The sequence below is a fragment of the Acomys russatus genome, chromosome 24 (assembly GCF_903995435.1).
Source record: "Acomys russatus chromosome 24, mAcoRus1.1, whole genome shotgun sequence".
Classification (NCBI taxonomy): domain Eukaryota; kingdom Metazoa; phylum Chordata; class Mammalia; order Rodentia; family Muridae; genus Acomys; species Acomys russatus.
In genome coordinates this window covers 53,648,632-53,666,603 of record NC_067160.1, presented here as the reverse complement: position 1 = coordinate 53,666,603, position 17,972 = coordinate 53,648,632, and the positions used below count along the sequence as shown (strand labels likewise).

At 52.6% G+C, this 17,972-nt stretch overlaps 1 protein-coding gene and 1 long non-coding RNA gene across 2 annotated transcripts; one reads left to right on the top strand and one right to left on the bottom strand.

Moving 5' to 3' along the window:
• Positions 1 to 623: 623 nt before the first annotated feature.
• Positions 624 to 9,514, bottom strand: Prrt1b (proline rich transmembrane protein 1B). The gene is made up of 6 exons (XM_051166296.1): positions 9,481 to 9,514; positions 5,720 to 5,848; positions 5,513 to 5,656; positions 2,964 to 3,409; positions 2,191 to 2,334; positions 624 to 1,199 (listed from the first exon to the last, which is right to left on the bottom strand). Exons 1-6 carry the CDS (start codon positions 9,512 to 9,514, stop codon positions 1,050 to 1,052), a joined length of 1,047 nt encoding a protein of 348 aa, XP_051022253.1. The 3' UTR covers positions 624 to 1,049.
• Positions 9,515 to 14,345: 4,831 nt separating this feature from the next.
• On the top strand, positions 14,346 to 15,456 carry LOC127206856 (uncharacterized). The gene is made up of 4 exons (XR_007832897.1): positions 14,346 to 14,464; positions 14,693 to 14,736; positions 14,830 to 14,893; positions 15,411 to 15,456. It is a non-coding gene; the product is annotated as an uncharacterized LOC127206856 (long non-coding RNA).
• The last annotated feature ends 2,516 nt before the right edge of the window (positions 15,457 to 17,972 follow it).

The window sequence follows — 17,972 nt, the reverse complement described above, 5'->3', positions numbered from 1 at the left end:
AGCCTGCATCAGGAGCTGCCTGTGCTTTACAGTTCCTTCTAGTGTCCTTCCCACAGATGGGACTCCTGTGACAACAGTCTTTCTCACAGCCAGCTGGACTTGCCCCAGGGCACACGCTGTGAACTTGCTGTGTATTAGTCCCCAGGTGTTTCATACCATCTGGGGCAGCCTGACACGAGAGCTCTCCCAAGTCAAGTCATTCTTCCCTAACTGGGGACCTTTTGTTTGTTTATTTTGAGACAGTCTCATATAGCCCAGGCTCGCCTCCGGCTCAAGTTCCATGTTTACAGATGTGTGCCACCACACCCCATTTGCATAGTGCTGGGAATGGAGCGCAGGCCTCCATGCGTGCACTCAGTCAACTGAGACGCATCCTCAACCCCTCAGTTGACCTATCTGGGTGATGACTGTAAAGACAGAATGAGCAGGAAGGAGGGGCAGAAGCCAAAAACCTCAGACGGGTGGCCAACAGAAGCCAGAGCAGTAAGGAAAAAAGAGACACTTAGAGAAAAGTGGATCTCAGGAAATGAGGCGTCCTGGGTAAGTAGGCCCAAAGTGTGAGCATCAGACAGCTCAGAGAAGGGGACTCAGCTGCACACAGAAGGTAGACAGAAAGTAGCAGTGTCCTCTCAAGTAGTGACAGGAAGTTCTGCCACATGTTGTTGACTGACAGAGTAGTCCTGATCTCTCCCAGCACAGGCAAGGGTGCAAGACCAGGTAGGAACTCCAGGGAGAGTCCATACCAACTGGAGCCAGATCCTTGAGCTGGGCTGGAGGTAGCCATGTTCTTCTAGAAGGCTCTAAAGCCAGTGAGGGCTTTAGTCTTCTGTGTTCTCCAGGAGTAATGGTGAAGGCACGCATCTCAGGAAGACTTCCAGGCTGTATGGGTCTGTGTCACTCAGACTAAGATCCCAGCCAAGGCCTCAGTGGGCCACCCATGGCCAGGGCTTCTAACCCCACCTCCCCTTTGCCCTGTGTGAGCAACAGCTGGCTACAGTGAGGATCAGGGTCCAGTGAAAGGGTACAGCCTGGTCCACCAGTCCTGAGCCTCAAGGGAGATAGAGGGCGACTACCACATAGATGACCCAGCTGGTAGACACAAACACCCCGAAGAGCAGGCTGAAGAGTACCAGTGAGCGGGCCTTCCTTGAGGCTTCCTCTGCCTGTGCCAGGTCACCCCTGCCCAGGGCTGCGCGAGTCTGTAACAAGAGAGGCCTGGGTGAGATTCATTAACTATCAAGCCCCTCCACCCACCGCAAACCCTACCAGCACACCTTCAAGGTCAGGTGCACGCTGAAAAGCAAAAAGTGACATTCTGAGACTGTCGGGAACCAAGCCCACAGCTTAGAGCTGCAGGAGTAATGAAGGGCAGAGGTTCCTCCAGCAGTAAGGAATGCCCTCGGGCTCCTCTCAGGCCCCCTCACAGCAGCTCTCAAGTGGGGCTCATCACGCCCCACTTTGCTGATGATGAAATGAAAGCTCAGCCAACTTTAATGACCTCCCTGGGTCACACAGCGGATGGGGAAGCCAAAATCCACAGTCCTACCTCTGAGCTGCTTGCTCCCCTCAGTCCTCGCTTGTGATGACCTGGGGCCTGGAAACTACCCCCACTTCCCCCTCAAGGCCTGGCTACTACCTGTGAGCAGGACACACCCCCAGACTTGCCTTCTGTTAGTCAGAATGCCACGGCACCTTCCTCAATGAGAGCCCTGCCCCCTACCCCCACGGCATAACCAGTGCGAGACATGTGTGGGGTACATGAAGGGAAGCAGAGAAAGGAGGGAGGAGCTAGTGAGGAGAGGGTGGGTGGAGATGGATAGTTGTGTAAATGGATGAATAAACAGGGAGAGAGAGCCGGCAGGTGAGTAACCAAAAAGGAAGTGGGCAGCTGGATTCCTGGACGGTGGGTGGCTGAATTGATAGAGTCGTTGTCTTAGTGGGAGGGAGGGGGAGATGAGGCGGGACGGATGCGCAGACTAAAGGCTGCTGAAATACCCCGCACAGGGATGGGCAACATCTTGGGCCTGATCCATCATTTATACGTTGTTGTTGTTTTAAAATTTGCCAGAACAGGTCCTTAGTAGTGAGGGTCGCCGGTGAGAAACGAGAGGAAAACAGACAAGAAAGGCCAGGCTCCACAAAAAGTTCCCCACAGGAACAGAGGCTGCTGCGTCCCTCCTGGGGACCTACCTCGTGGGAGTAGACAATGGCTATAAGGCCCGTGAGCAGACAGCAGAACAGGGTCACCAGCACCGACTCCATCATGAAGTCCTTCGGCAGAGGCCTGTGTTCCACCTGCATGGGGGCTGGCCCACCCGCCACAGGGCTGCCATACTATGGGGGCAGAACCACTTACATGAAAAACCAGGGAAGGTAGTGCTGACAGCGTTCCCTCCTCACCCCCACCCATGCCCCAGAAGTCCCCTCATCTCTGCCCTGCACACCCTGTCTAGCCCAAAGCTGGCTACCACAACTTTTATCTGAGAGGAGCTGGGAAGCCTGGGGCCTCCGCCTCTCTCCTCTGCTTCCAACCCATGGGCTGCCTGCCTTCATTTTGTCAACTGTGTCTCTCTGTGCACACTTGGCTGGCCTGAAACTAGAGCTTTGCCAGCCTCTGCCTCTCCTGGGGTTAAAGGCTTGGGCCACCTTAGCCCTTGCACTTTGGAAGCGAAGACAACAGGGTTAGGCATTCTCAACTCCATAGTGAGTTCCAGGTCAGCCTGAGCTACATGAGACCTTGTCTTTAAAAAAGTAAAATAAAATTCTTTTTAAATTTTTTTTCCCTTCATTCAGGCTATCACCTCACTGATGCCACCTTCCTTACTCCTCTGACCACCAAAACAAACCCATCCTTCCCAGAACACCTGGCTTGGCCACCCCCGCAGCCTGTGCGCAGTGTCCTTCCAGGATAGCTCCTTAGGAACCCTGCTGGATTCGCCCTGCTGAGGGGACGGTGCGCTCACCGTGGGGAAGGGAAAGGAGGCTCCGCCGGCTGCGGGTGGGAAGAGCGGGCCTGGCGGCGGCGGGTAAAGTGCGGCGGGCCCGGGCGCGGGCTGGAACAGCACTGGCACCTGCGGGAAGGGCGGGTAAAGCAGTGCCACTGCCTTGGGGTCCGGTGGCGCGTAAGGCGGGGGCTCGCCCACGAAGCCGATGGGCGGCACGGTGCCGCTAGTGGCTTTCGGCGCGGGCCCTGCCTCGCCCGACGCGGACGCGGGTTCTGGGTCCCCCTGGGCCTGCTCATTGCCTTCTGCGGTCTCGGCCCGATCTTCCTCCGGCCCCGCATCTTCGTCCAGCAGCTGCGGACGGCGAGGGAGCTGCGGGAGCGACGGCTGCGCGGTGCTGCGCGGGTCCTGGGTTGCTGGGGGCTCCTCTGGGCCTGCGGGCCTGTCGCCCACCTTGGCGTCGGAACCTGGAGAGAAAGGCAGGGATTTGATGTTCGGCTGCTGTTAAGCACAGATTCGGCAGCTAGTCGCACCCAGAGCTCAGGTGGTGCGCCCTCTAGAACCCAGAGGGAGCCTGACGCTTTCTCTGGCCAGGGTACTGGCCAAGCTCTGTCACTAGAGCTGGGGAGGGGTGCTCAGTGGCATGGAGGGTCTGCTCGGGTGACCAAGAACTTCTAGACCTGAAGGGAGGTGAAACTCACAATGCGGTAAGTACAGGACTTACTGAAACTGCCAGCTGGTCTCTTAACTGTGGTCTTGTAAGGGCCGTTGGTGCTGTGCCTTCTGTGCAACCAGAAAACCTGAGTTCAGTTCCCAGAACCTACATAAAAACCTTGGCATCGTAGCAGAAGTTTGCCATCCCAGCAGCGGAGACTGCCAGATCCCTGTGGCTCACTAGCCAGCCACCTTAGCCTAATGACCAAAAGCCAGTAAGAAACTTTGTAGACCAGGCTGGCCTCGAACTCACAGCAATCTGCCTGCCTCTGCCTCCAGAGTGCTGGGATTAAAGACATGTGCCATCGCCGCCCAGCCTCTGTGCCACTGTGGATCCACGTATGCATGTACTGAGACACACACGCATGCACATCACTGGCACGTTGGAGCTCCCCACCCCCACAGCCAATAAGCCAGAGCGAGCCTTTTCCTAGACAACTCCTGGACACAGCCTGTCAGTCGCAGGAGCCTCTGCTCTGAGGGTGCGCACATGGGCCCTGGAACCCACCTAGGGTTGTGTAGGGATGGATAATGGCAACCACGGTGTTACAAACATGACAGGAAGCAGGTGCGGGGGGGGGGGGATGGAGGGCCCTGGACTCAGATCCTTCCTAGGTCTTAAGGAGCCTCCTTAGTTCTTGGGCCAGGGAACCTAGGGCCTAGCAAGCTCGGCAACAAGTTAGAGCCACCGCAGAAGGGCAGAACCGCCAGGCCCCTGTCCCAGTTATCATAACAAAAACCGCAGTTTCCCTGGATCCCGCCAGTGCAAATACCGGACCTGATGGCACCGAGATAGGGGCCACGGAGTAAATAAATCCGCTGGCTGCACCCGGCTCTGTGGCCTCAGGTTCTCCAATTCTCGACACCCGAGCCTGTGGCGACAGTCCAGCCGAGACGGGGGAGGGGAGGGGGCCTAGACAAGGCTTGAGGTGTTCTAGAAGGGGGTGGGACAGGGGAGAATTCTGCTACTCACTCTGGCATCCTCTGCAACAGGTGCTGGGGGTGTGAGGGGCACCCAGGGCATCCAATCAAAACTCTGTACACGTCCTGGCACCACCCCATTCCCCTCAGCCATGGGACTCTCCATTGGTGGGGAGGGACACAGGGACGCAGTTTTTTGTTTTGTGGGGTTTTTCCTTTTTTTTTTTTTTTTTTTTTGGTTTTTCAAGACAGGGTTTCTCTGTGAAGCCCTCACTGGCCTGGCCTGGCTTTGTAGACCAGGCTGGCCTCGAACTCACAGCGATCCGCCTGCCTCTGCCTCCCGAGCGCTGGGGTTAAAGGCGTGCGCCACCACTGCCCGGCTCAGGGACGCAGTTTTGCACACACACACCGGCAGGGTCCCCTGCTCAGATGTCTGGCCTGGATAGGATCCTACCATGGAACATCCACGCCTGCCCATACAGCCTGTGAGGTCTCTCCCAACCCACCCACCCATCCCCCGCTCTGCCTTGCTGGGTCGGTCACCCTGCTTGGGGGACAGCAGCCTGGTCCCGGAGGGTTAACAAAGCCAGCAAACACAGGATGCAGTCAGGAGATTCCCGGCGGGAAATGCAAAGCCACCTGCTGTTGCCCGGACACCTGCTGTCCACCTGGGGCCGGTCCTTCCCTGTCTCGAAGCGGCGGTGCAAGAAAGGGCGGGATATTCTGAACTTTTCCCCACAGCCTCTTGAAAACACACACACACACACACACACACACACACACACACACACACACACACACACACACACACACACACACACCGCGCGCGCGCCCTGTCACGACTCTCGGTGCGAGTTTGTCCCTACCCCAATGCTTCGCTCCTGTCCACACCCTCAGTCCTCTGCTCTGTGTTCCCTGTGTCTCGCGCCCCTCACCTGCCTCCATGGCCGGATCCGCGCCGGTGCACGCGGGCTCTGCTACTCTGGGCCTCGGGCCTCGGTCCGCCCCACTCGGTGGACGGCGCCGGCTCGGGTTTCCTGGTGCCCGCCGCACCTCAGGCAGGTTAATAATTGACCGCCCTGTTTGTCCACGGCTGTGTCAACACGTCGCTCCCTCGCGCCCTGGCGCTCGCACCCAGGCACCCAGTCTGCGTCCTCCCGGTCTGGGACAGTTAGCGCTGCGGCGGATCCCCGAGGGCAGGATCCGCTCTGTGGAGCCTTGATCGGGCTCTTTGTGGAGCCTCCGCGCCTGGGTGTTGAGGAGGTAACAACCTTGAAGACAATAGGGCAGGCAAGAGGCAGGGCAATTCCCACCGGGATGAGAAACTGTAGGGAGAGGTGGGGACCTGGGCTACCTGGGAAACGAAGCTGAATATACCTGTAACCCAAAGGCAGGATAGTATAGGTAGGGTTTTTTTCCCCCTTTCCCATCAGCTCCCCACCCCCAGAGAAGCCAGGAGTGTGGATTTCATAAAAGAGGTGATATTTACAACATGTGCTCCACCTTACCTGAGATGTACCAGGCCAAAGACAGGCCCCAACCCAGTCACCTGAAAAAAGTACACTCACAATGCAGGTATGCTTGGCCGCCTTCTGTATATTCTCAGCTAAGCTCCCAGACAAGGAAGAAAATGCCTCGGGACTGAGACCGAGGAGGGCACAATTGGCCAGCCTTGGTCACCGCTGAATTTCTTTTCTTTCTTTCTTTCTTTCTTTCTTTCTTTTTTTTAAAATATATTTATTTTTAGGTTTTATGAGTATTCTGTCTGCATGTACACTTACATGCCAGAAGAGGGCACTGGATCACATTACAGATGGTTGTTGGGAATTGAACTCTGGAAGAGCAGACAGTGCTCTTAACCACTGAGCCATCTCTCCAGCCCCACCGGCTGAATTTCAAATTGGCCTTGACACTGCCCTGAGGCTTGGGTGGGTGAGACTGAGGCTGAGATGAGGAGAGGTGGCCTTGTCTCAGCAGAGCTTCTAGAACCGGAAATGAGCTTTCCCCACAAGCAGATTCAAGGTTCAAGCTCAGCTCATCCGTAAGATCCAGAAGCTCTTAAACTAAAAATATGTTCAAAATAAAAGGGAGAAGTTGAGCTGGGAGTGATGGCACCTTTAATCCCTCAGGAGGCAAAAGCAGGTAGATCTTTGAGTTCGAGGCCAGCCTGGTCTACAGAGTGAGTTCCAGGACAGCCAAGGCTCAAAAAGACCAAAAACAAAGCACAGTGTGTTGCTGGCGGGGAGTAGGGCAGTGGTGGTGCAAGCCTTTAATCCAAGCACTCAGAAGGCAGAGTCAGGCAAACCTATGAGTTCTGCTACACAGAAACCTTGTCTCAAAAAGCCAGCATACATAAATGAGTTAATTTAAAAGGAAGGAATGGAGAGATAGCTCAGCCAGTAAGAGCACTTGCTTCTCTTGCAGAAGACCTAAGTTTGGTTCTCAGCACCTGATGTGTCCCAGCCTGAGGGACAAATCGAACCAGGGTTCACCTGAAAGAGGGAGTGGAGATTGAAAGTAGGGTACAGAGACGCGAGAAATATTTGGAAATTTCTGATAAGATTTTACACAGCAAGGTCAACAGGGTCTATTCTAATCCCACTCTCCCTAGCCCCCAGGCAAGAATATAATGGCCTGAACTGCTCGCTGTATAACTTCCTATTTCTCTGAGTTGCTCCCTGTAAGAACTTCCTTGATCCTCTGGGTGGTTCCCAGTTGGGACTTCCCTACTTCTTTCAAAGGTAACTAGTCCAAGGATAGCCTAGAACACAAGACCTCCTCTGGCAAAGGTCAGCAACTCGAAGGTCACAGCATGCAGCCTAAGCACGGGATTTCTGACATGGCAGAATTTGGCATGGCTCCCCACAAGCACCCACATAGGGCAGCTCACAACCAACTGCAACACCAGTTCCAGGGATCTGATGCCCTCTTGTGGCCTCTAAAGACACTGCACTCACACACATATGCACAAATACAATGTATTAGTTACTTTTCTGTTGCTATGAAGTAACCCCATGACAGAGGCAATTTATAGAATTTATAGGCCTAAGGTTTACTGCAAAGTGAGACTACCAGAGCTGTGATAAGGCCAAAGAATGAGGCATTATTGAGGTACAAACTGCCAGCCCATCTCTGAAAGAAGGGAGAGCAGCCTCGACAAAAGGTAGTCTGAGAGCCGGGCATGGTGGCTCACGCCTTTAATCCCAGCACTCGGGAGGCAGAGGCAGGCGGATCTCTGTGAGTTTGAGGCCAGCCTGGTCTACAAAGTGAGTCCAGGATGGCCAAGGCTACACAAAGAAACTCTGTCTCGAAAAACCAAAAAAAAAAAAAAAAGGTAGTTTGACTTTTTATAGAATGGTTTAACATGGTGGCACACACCTTTGATCCCAGCACTTGGGAGACAGAGGCAGGCGGATCACTGTGAGTTCAAGGCCAGCCTGGTCTACAAAGCGAGTCCAGGACAGCCAAGGTTTGCGAGTTAAGGCAGCAGGGTGCTGTGATCTTGGGTCAGATTTCCAAGACATGCAGAAAATGAAGCTTTTATTTCCCGAAAGGGCCTGGTTCCCTCTTGGCCAGGGACTTAGCCGCCTAATAATTGGGGGCTTAGAATTCCAGAGGCTCAGTGGTTAAGAACACCGTCTACTCTTCCAAAGGTCCTGGGTTCAACTCCCAGCACCCACATGGCAGCTCACAACTGTCTGTAACTCCAAGATCTGACACCCTCACACCAATGCACATAAATTTAAAAATTAAATAAAAATATTAAAAAAATAAAAATAAAAAGAATTCCAGAGGGTGAGTTCATGACCATCATGATGAGGAGCATGGCTCACATCCTCATCTCCCAGTAGGGGGCAGAGAGGACAGGAGCCTGCAAAGCAGAGGGATGCTGGGAGTCAGCATGGCAGTTGAAATCTCAAAGGCAGCCACTTCCTCTAATAAGGCCACACATCCTAATCCTTCCCAACCAAAAATGCTCGGTCCACCAACTGCGGGCCAAGAATTCAAACATGAGCCTACAGGAGCCATGCATATTCAAAACATCACACACAGCTAGACCCATAACTAAAAATAAAATTGTAAGGGCCAGATCGTGGTGACAGATGCCTTTAATCCCAGCACTCGGAAGACAGAGGCAAACAGATCTCCAAGTTCAAGGCCAGCTTGGTCTATATAGTAAGTACTAAGACAGCCAGGGCCACACAGAGAAACCCTGTCTCAAATAATAATAATAATAATAATAATAATAATAATAATAATAATAATAATAATATAAAAAAGAATAAGCAGCAGCTTGCCTGATTCTACAAGCAGAACCAAAAAGAAAAGAAAAGAAGAATAAATAGAGAAAAGTATATGGTGGGAAATAGAAAGAAAATAGGGGAAAGAAAGGCTGGAGAGCCGGGCGTGGTGGCACATGCCTTTAATCCCAGCACTCGGGAGGCAGAGGCAGGTGGATACTGTGAGTTCCAGGCCAGCCTGGTCTACAAAGCGAGTCCAGGACAGCCAAGGCTATACAGAGAAACCCTGTCTCGAAAAACAAACAAACAAACAAAGAACAAGATGCTGTACTTAAAAATAAGTCAATAAGAGGAAGAGGAGGGGGAAGAGGAGAAACAGACCATTCAGAAAAAAAAGGTAAGGGCTGGAGAGATGGCTCAGAGGTTAAAAACACTGCCTGCTCTTCCAGAGGTCCTGAGTTCAATTCCCAGCAACCACACGGTGGTGCACAACCATCTATAATGAGATCTGGTGCCCTCTTCTGGCCTGCAGTGTATATGCAGACAGAACATTGTGTACATAATAAATAAATAAATCTTTTTTTTTTTTTAAGGTAGACAACTGCTGGGAATTAAAGTTGTGGTAGCAGAAGTCTGCGTGGCTCAGTTGAAAGAGTGCTTACCTTGCTGCACGAAGCCCTGGCTACACAAAAACATGGCACGAGGGCGCACATCTACAGTCCCGTCGCTCAGGAGACTGAGGCTAAGATCAGAAGTTCAAGGTCATCTTCAGCAGCCCGGCATCCATAAGACTCAGTCTCAAAAACAGAAAGACTCTGGGAAGCCACTGCCTTTTTTTTTTTTTTTTTTTTTTTTTTTTTTTTGGTTTTTCGAGACAGGGTCTCTCTGTGTAGCCTTGGCCATCCTGGACTCACTTTGTAGACCAGGCTGGCCTCGAACTCACAGCAATCCGCCTGCCTCTGCCTCCCAAGTGCTGGGATTAAAGGCGTGCACCACCACGCCCGGCTCTGCCTTTTTTTTTTTTTTTTTTTTCTTCCGTTTTTCGACACAGGGTTTCTCTGTGTAACCTTGGCCATCCTGGACTTTGTAGACCAGGCTGGCCTCGAACTCACAGTGATCCGCCTGCCTCTACCTCCCGAGTGCTGGGATTAAAGGTGTGCGCCACCACGCCCGGCGCCACTGCCTTTGTGGAGAAGTGCAGAAGACTTGAGGACAAACTTTCTTGGACCTGAGCTACCATTCAATAAGGTACCCATGCCACAGGAGAGGCCACGGTAAGCATGTTGGGCGACTGACACTGCAGACAGTGTGATCGACAGCCCCTGCCAACAGGAGCATCAATGGCAACTGTGTGTGTCATTCCAGATGTGCTGTTCTACCGTGCCTGATGATGACATCGACTGCCACTGAAGAAGTAATCCCACGGGGGATTGTAGTGGGGCCAGCCAGCACCCAGAACCACGGGAAATGTCAACCTGTCTACTAAGCCATCAAGTTTTGGAGTGACGTGTGTATAACAGTAGAAAGGTAGATCCCATGCATGGAATTCTGCAGCAGAGAAAAGACATGCAAAAGACATCGAGATCTGGGCGCAGTGCCGCACGCAGGCTTGTAATCCCAGCAACGCTAGAGGCAGAGGCAGGCAGATCTCTGTGAGTTCTGGGCCAGCCTGGTCTACAAAGGGAGTCCAGGACAGCCAAGGCACCTGCCTCTGCCCCCCAAGTGCTGGGAATTCTGAACAAGTTTTGTTTTTTGGTTTTTGGTTTTTGGTTTTTCGGGACAAGGTTTCTCTGTGTAGCCTTGGCCATTCTGGACTCACTTTGTAGACCAGGCTGGCCTCGAACTCACAGCGATCTGCCTGCCTCTGCCTCCCGAGTGCTGGGATTAAAGGCATGCGCCACCACGCCCGGCAAGTTTTTTTTTTTTTTAAATCAGGAAAGGGTTAAGCCTGTAATCTCTCTGAGGGCAATGTGACACTCCCTAGAGGATCTGGGGTGTCCCAGATCAAACAGAGAGAAGAGGACCCAGCAGAGGAAGGATTCCAAAATATTAGCACCGAACTCAGAGGCTTTCCAGTAATGCCAGACCTTGACCTTAACAGCAGGGTCCAACACTCTGTCTCTGTCTGTCTCTGTGTCTGTCTGTCTGTCTCTGTCTCTCTCTCTCTGTGCATGTGAATCGGGGGAGCAGCCAACCCCTCCTTCCCATTCTGGGGCTGTGGAGACAAGACAAATAGCAGAGGCTCGTGTCAGCAACTCAGCAGAGCTGTCTGTGGTGACTATTCCTACTTCAGCCCACTGCTCTGTGGAAACCCAACACCTTTCCTGTAGGCATTCTGCTACTGGTGTGTCGTAGGCCAGATCAAAGGCACCACCTGGGCCGCCTCCAGGGTGGTGACCAGATTACAACCATTGCTGCCGCTGCTGCCACTGCCACTGCCACTGCTGCAGCTGCGGCTCAGTCAAGGCCTCTACCACAGAGACAGAGGCACATACACAAACACTCACACTCACACTCACACACACACACACACTCATTTAGGGATTTCTCTGCTGCTGCTACGGCTACAGCCACAGCTGATCAAGGCTGCTGTTGCCTCCATGGAGACAGCCCAGAGTGCCTACCACCACCACCACTCCCAACCCTATGACAGGATACCTTCCCCAAGCTTCGGGGAGCCCACTGCCCCCCTCAGTCATTGGGCCCACAGTATCACCACCCCCAAAAGCTATGTTTAGCCCTGGAGCAGCTGGCCACTAGAGTTTAAAGTGGCTTGCTGCCAGTTCTCCTTCAGGGCAATCAGCCTCTCCTTCCTGCTCTGGGGCTGTGGAGACAAAATGGTGGCTCCAGTCAGTGGCTCAGTGGGAGCTGTCCATGGTGACCATTCCTGCCTCAGCTGACTACTTAGAAAAGACCGAACAGTGGCCAGACCTCTGAGAAAGCTCCAGAAGCCCAACACCTGCGCCCCCCACCTCAGACCTCTGTAACTGCCATGTCCAGCCCCTCAGCAGGAGACTCATCTCAAATTATGCTATTTTGGGATGAGAAATCTGGATTAAAAACCCACCAATCCCTGAGTGTCCCTTAGCTCAGGGTTGAAGTCCCATCAATCCACACTCTGGAAATCGCTGCCCAAGAAAGCTCCGCGCCTAAGAAACCCTTTATAAAGGCTGTGTCTGCCCAGAACTCTGCTGTCTCCTCCAGGGAACAGAGGCAGCCACTCCTGGGTTTGTCCCCCCCAGATTTACTGCCTGCTGTGACTCCTACATTGGAAGAAAGGAGAACAAGAGAAGAAACAAAGGAGTGGAGCCCAGGCTCCTCCATTCCTCAGCTCCTCGGGGCTTAGGGACAACCCTTCCCAGAGCTGTGAGGTCCTAGGCTCTCACGCCTCAGGATACCCTTGGGACACTTCCCAGTTCTCAGAGTTGTGGACCCCTTTCCACCTGAGTACCAGAAGGCAGGGCCACCACCCGCACAACACACACGACAGGGACCTGCTATAAAAATAAATCTCAAACTCAGGTGTGGTGGTGCACTTCTTTAATCCTGCATTCAAGAGGCAGAGGCAGACATATCACTGTGAGTTGAAAACATGTCTACATGGCAAATGCCAGGCCAGCCACCTGGCACCTGGGGCTACATAGTGACAGGCACACATGCACTGCATATACACGTGTGTTTGCCCATCTCAAAAAAAAAAAAAAAAATGCACACAGAGGGAAGTTATGCTTCCTCCAGGATGCCTGGTGTAGTGGGATCTCATGTGCTGAATTGGGTAAGTTGGTTTCCAATGGACTCAAGGCTGCAGAAGTGGGTGTCTGTGGCTGGGGGTGCAGGGAGCCATGAGCTCATAGCTGCATTGTGAGCTCACAGACAGCATTCAGATACAGTGACTCCAGGTGGAACAGGGATGGCTTGCTCTGGGCACGACATTAGTGCTTCCTTTGTGATTCTTATTCCCCAAGAGGCATCCGCCAGACGGAAGCAACGGGCCTCGACCCGGCTGAAGGAGGCTGTCCAAGCAAGGGCCACATCCTGCTGGAGTTGGGTCTGGGAAGCAGAGCAGAGAGAGACACAAGATGAAGCCACTCAGCTGGCGCTGAACGCTTTTGCCATCATCAAAGCTGATCCTGGCCAGGTGTTCTGGCCGTCTCAGGTGCTGGGATACAACCTGTCAGCCCAGAGGTGGGGGTAGAAGGTGGGGAGGCCGGGAGGGTAAGCAAGGGAATGCCTAGGGCAATCTGAGAATCACACATTGGACTTTTGTGATCCTAAAGGGACAGTGGAGGGGGTCTGAGGCCTCAGTTTCCTCAGTGGGAAAATACTGGTCTGTTCTCGCATCCTCAGAGATCGGTCAGGCCAGGCCTTTCTCTGAAGCTGAAGACTTGTTTTGTTGTTGTTGTTTTAAAGAGATTTATTTATTTACTATTACATATACAGTGTTCTGTCTGCATGTACACCTGCAGGCCAGAAGAGGGCATCAGATCACATTATAGATGCTTGTGAGCCACCATGTGGTTGCTGGGACTTGAACTCAGGACCTCTGGATAAACAGTCAGTGCTCTTAACCTCTGAGCCATCTCTCCAGCCCTTTTTTTTTTTTTTTTTTTTTTTTTTTTTTTTAAGTGTCTCTGATAATACTGGGTGTCTTCCTGGGCAAGCGAGATGGCTCAGTGGGAGAGGCACTTGATGCAAAGCCTGCAAACGTAAATTCCATCCCCTTGACACAATTGACGTCCACGCTTGGCCAGCTGCCCCCCTGCTCTTCTCTATTAGAGTCTGCCTCTAGGATGCTGCAAGCCAAAGAGCAGCCACTGATCCTTGCTTTATCCAGTTGTTGCTGAATCAACAAACACAGCCAGTGCGTGGGTCTGGGAGGAGGGAAGGCAGGAACGCTAGAGGAAAAGGGGAGACCGGTTATGTTGACCATGACAGCTAGTCCATCCCAGGAGCAGGGCCCACAGTCAGGGGCACAGTCAGGGGCAGGCGAGCTCTCTGGCTGCTGGACGTGGGCACTTCCTCCTACCTGCTGCGGCTGCCACAGGTCAGAGCTCCAGAGGGAAAGAGGTCCTGGGGTGTTCAGGAAGGAGACCCTGCAGCCCCTGCTTTGCTCTCTGGCCCTTCAAAATGCTACCAAGTGAGGCCAGGCATGGTGGTGCATGCTTTAATCCCAGCACTCGGGAGGCAGAGGCAGGCGGATCACTGTGAGTTCGAGGCCAGCCTGGTCTACAAAGTGAGTCCAGGATGACCAAGGCTACACAGAGAAACCCTGTCTTGAAAAACCAAAAAACAAACAAACAAACAACAACAACAACAAAAAAAAAACCCTGTCTCGAAAAACAAAACAAAAAATGCTACCAAGTGGCCTGAAGCCTGGGCAGGCCATGTCTTTACCCCAGGAGCTCCCAGCATGTGTGACTGTCCTGTGCCTGCTGCTGTGCTAACCTGCTTGCCCCATCACCTCCCGTCCATGGCGGTGAGGCGCCTCTCTCCCTCATGGTCTTCTAACCCCACCCCTGCTCTGTTCTATGGCAGGTGCCCACAGACCTCACCGCTCCCGCACCGCCAACTGCTGCTGACGACACTATGTTTCTTGGTGTTGTCCCTTCCCCCGAAGCTGATCTCACTAGCATGGCATCACCTCAGGTTTGTGCTCATTCCCTTTTGCCTGCTGTCCTCCTGTCTACTTCCCGAAGGACTCTACCTTCTCTGAACTCTCTTCTCTCTTCAGGTAGCTTGGTCCAGGGAAGGCTCCTGGAGCCTGGCATGGGGAGGGGTGGAGATGGGTGGTGGGATGAGCCTGGCCCATCCTGTCCCTGTGTGATAGTGAGGGGACACTGAATCGTGGTGCGTTATTTCTTTCTGCCCACACAGAGCCATGATGCTGGCAATTGCTCTAACCTCACGGAGGAGACCAAGTAAGTGTCCCCTACTGAGGGAGTCAGGCCTCTGCCCGTGAACCCCAGCCCATCAAACTACCTGCACCCCTGACCTTATGTCTCCTTCCCCAGAACTTTCTCATCAACTGAGAGTCTGCGACAACTTTCTCAGCAGCTCAATGGCCTTGTGTCTGAGGTACCACAGGATTGGGGTCCAGAAAGAAGGCAGCGGGGAAAGGAGAGTTTGGTAGAAACTGAGGCAGCAAAGCCAGGTGTGGTGGTGCCCACCTTTTATCCCAGCACTCGGGAGACAAAGGCAGGCGGATCTCTGTGAGTTCGAGGCCAGCCTGGTCTACAAAGTGAGTCCAGGACAGCCGAGGCTACACAGAGAAACCCTGTCTCAAAAAACAAAAATAAAAAACTGAGGCAGCAATTCTCAAGAGACTAATTCATGAGAGGCTCTTGTCATACTTGGAAACGACCTGGGTTTGGACCACAGGGCGAGTGATTTTATCCTGGTGTGGAAAGTGTGAGAGGACAGCTGTTGAGGGGCGGGCTGAGCCATGGCGGGGTGAGAACCATGAGGAGAGAGGCACAGAGAGGGTGTGAGGTGCAGCAAGGCAGAGTCTGCTAGTTGGGGGGACGCAAGGAGGCTGGAGGGATTAGACACTGAGGGTGACGGGCATCTCCACGTGAGGTATTGTCTCTCCTAGTCTACCTCTTACATCAACGGGGAGGGCCTCACATCTTCCAGCATGACCATGGGATACGTGAGAGCCTGTTTCAGAAATGTCGTGGGGGTAAGGAGCTGGGTATGTAGGCCAGTGGCTACATTCTTGTCTACCGGGCACAAGGCTCTGAGTTCGATTCCCAGCACCAAAACAAAACAGACATGTCATCGCAGGATTACAGGAGTATGCTTGATCAATACCTGACCAATCTAAGAAACCTGGGAGACATCCAGGGGAGAAACACTGATGTCTGTATGGTAGAAAGTCAGACAGGCAACAGTGCTATGGACAGTACTCGCTGGAGACAGGGTACAGAAACCAGTGGCAGGATTCTCTGGGCCCACGACACACGAATTCCTAGAGGCAGGCTGGTCCATTCGGACCCTTGGCATGAGACAAGAGGTCACCCAGTCACATCTAGCTAGACCCTGCGTTTGCATCAATCATACGTACCTAGGGCACTGAGAAGGCAAACATCTCTAGGTTCAGGTCTGTGTGAGAACGGCTTTCTCATGTGCCATGGCAGGCACCATCCTCAAGGGGGCAGTGTCCACTCAGAGATGTGCCCAACAGCTGGGCAGCCACCTTTCTGTGGGTCCCGTGGGTCCTGTTTGTGCAGGCCTTCCCCGGCCACTGGCCAAAAGTTGGATCTTTTAGCTGTCTTCCCAGGAGTCTCAAGAGATGAGTAACAAAGCAGTAAGGAGCCAGATGGTTGGAAAATAGAGCCTGACTGAGAAGGCACGTATACACACAGACCTTGTCATATCTGGTGTGAGCCCTACCTGAAAACATCTTAATAGTGGGGTTGGAGCTCAGTTCAAATCCCTCTAAAGGGCTGGAAAACGGCTCAGTGGTTAAGAACCTATGCTGCTCTTGCAGAGAAGCCAGGTTCTCTTTCTTCTTCTGGCCTCCAGGAGCACTTCACTCAGTACACAAACCCACAATTTTTTTTTTTTCCAATTAAAATTTTCTTTAAAAACTAAGATTTTAGGCTGGGCGTGATGGCGCACGCATTTAGTCCCAGCACTCTGGAGGCAGGTGGATCGCTGTGAGTTCAAGGCCAACTTGTTCTACAAAGCGAAGCCAGGACAGCCAAGGCTAACACCGAGAAATCCTGTCTCTCGAAAAACCAACAACAACAACAACAAAAAACCCTAAAATTTTATACATCTCATGCTGAACCTGTGGAGCTGAAAACAAAAGTGCAATATAATCGCCACTCGGCCTAGGCAACCGGAAGGGGGAATTTGTGACTGACACACGATGGGGCCACCAAATCTCACCCTATCCAGCCTTTCTAACTCGAGGGGTACATGCCAGTGACAATGTAAAGAGAGCCAGGCCAAGCACCCAGGGTCTTGTAGTGAGGAGGAGGTGGAGCTCCAAGCCTGCTCCCTAGAGGCAAGGTGAGGAAAAGTCCTCCAGGTAGACAGACATAGAAGAGGAGGTAAAGGGTGACAGTCACACCCCCAAGCCAGTTACAAGGAGGTTTCAGGAGCCAAGGATTGAGAACTACAATAACCAACATTTACACAAGTCCGTGGCTCGGCAGGGCCTGTGCAGCTCACCTGAGGCATCTCATTGGCCCCAGCGATGGAGTGAGGCCCTGTAGAACACCCATTCCCAGACCGAGCCAGCTGAGGTACAGAGCATGAGGCACACTACATCTGATCGGGCAGTGGTTTCACTCCAGAGCTGCCTCCCTAGCAAAGGTCAGCCTTAAAAATGGTATGGTGGTGGCACACGTTTTTAATCCCAGCCCTTGGGAGGCAGAGGTAGGCAGGTCTCTGTGAGTTCTAGGCCAGCCTGAGCTACATAGCATATTCCAGAAGAGCCAAGGTTATGTAATAAGACCTTTTATTTGGAACTGGATATCTTTTTTTTTTTTAAGATTTATTTATTATGTATACAGTATGCATCAGATCACATTATAGACGGTTTTGAGCCACCATGTGGTTGCTGGGAATCGAACTCATGATCTCTAGAAGAATAGTCAGTGCTCTTAACCACTGAACTGGATATCTTGAGACAGGTTCTCATGTAGCCCAGGATGTCCCTGAACTCCTCACCCTCCTGCCTCTATCTCCCAAGCAGTGGAACCACGCCCAGATGCCTGGTTCCCACCTAAGGCAAGGGAGGCATAGAGGGAGGAAGGACCCACAACTTCCCTGGCCCTTAGGCATTGAGGCCTGGGTTGCAAACCTCTGCCATGTTTGTTAGCTGTCTGGGGCTGGAGGAATAGCTCAGCAGTTATGAGCATTGCCTGTTCTTAAAGGAACTGAGTTTGATTGCCAGTACACATATGGTGGCTCACAACTGTCTAAAACCCCAGGTCCAGGGTATCAACTCCTAGTGTCTATGTGTGCTCCCACACAGGCAGGCACACACACATATCACAGTTTTTGAATTTTGGTGTGTGTGTGTATGTGTGTGTGTGTGTGTGTGTGTGTATGTGTGTGTGTGTGTATGTGTGTGTGTGTATGTGTGTGTGTGTATGTGTGTGTGTATGTGTGTATGTGTGTGTGTATGTGTGTGTGTGTATGT

Bases quoted from the DNA above. Each gene is read 5' to 3' on its own strand.
- Prrt1b (XM_051166296.1), bottom strand. From the start codon at position 9,514: ATGTTTTTGTGTAGCCAGGGCTTCGTGCAGCAAG. The intron at 5,657-5,719 runs GTGCCTGGGTGC...GTGGACAAACAG, and splicing joins ACCGGGAGGACGCAGACTGG to GGCGGTCAATTATTAACCTG. The intron at 1,200-2,190 runs GTAGGTCCCCAG...CTCTTGTTACAG, and splicing joins CCATTGTCTACTCCCACGAG to ACTCGCGCAGCCCTGGGCAG.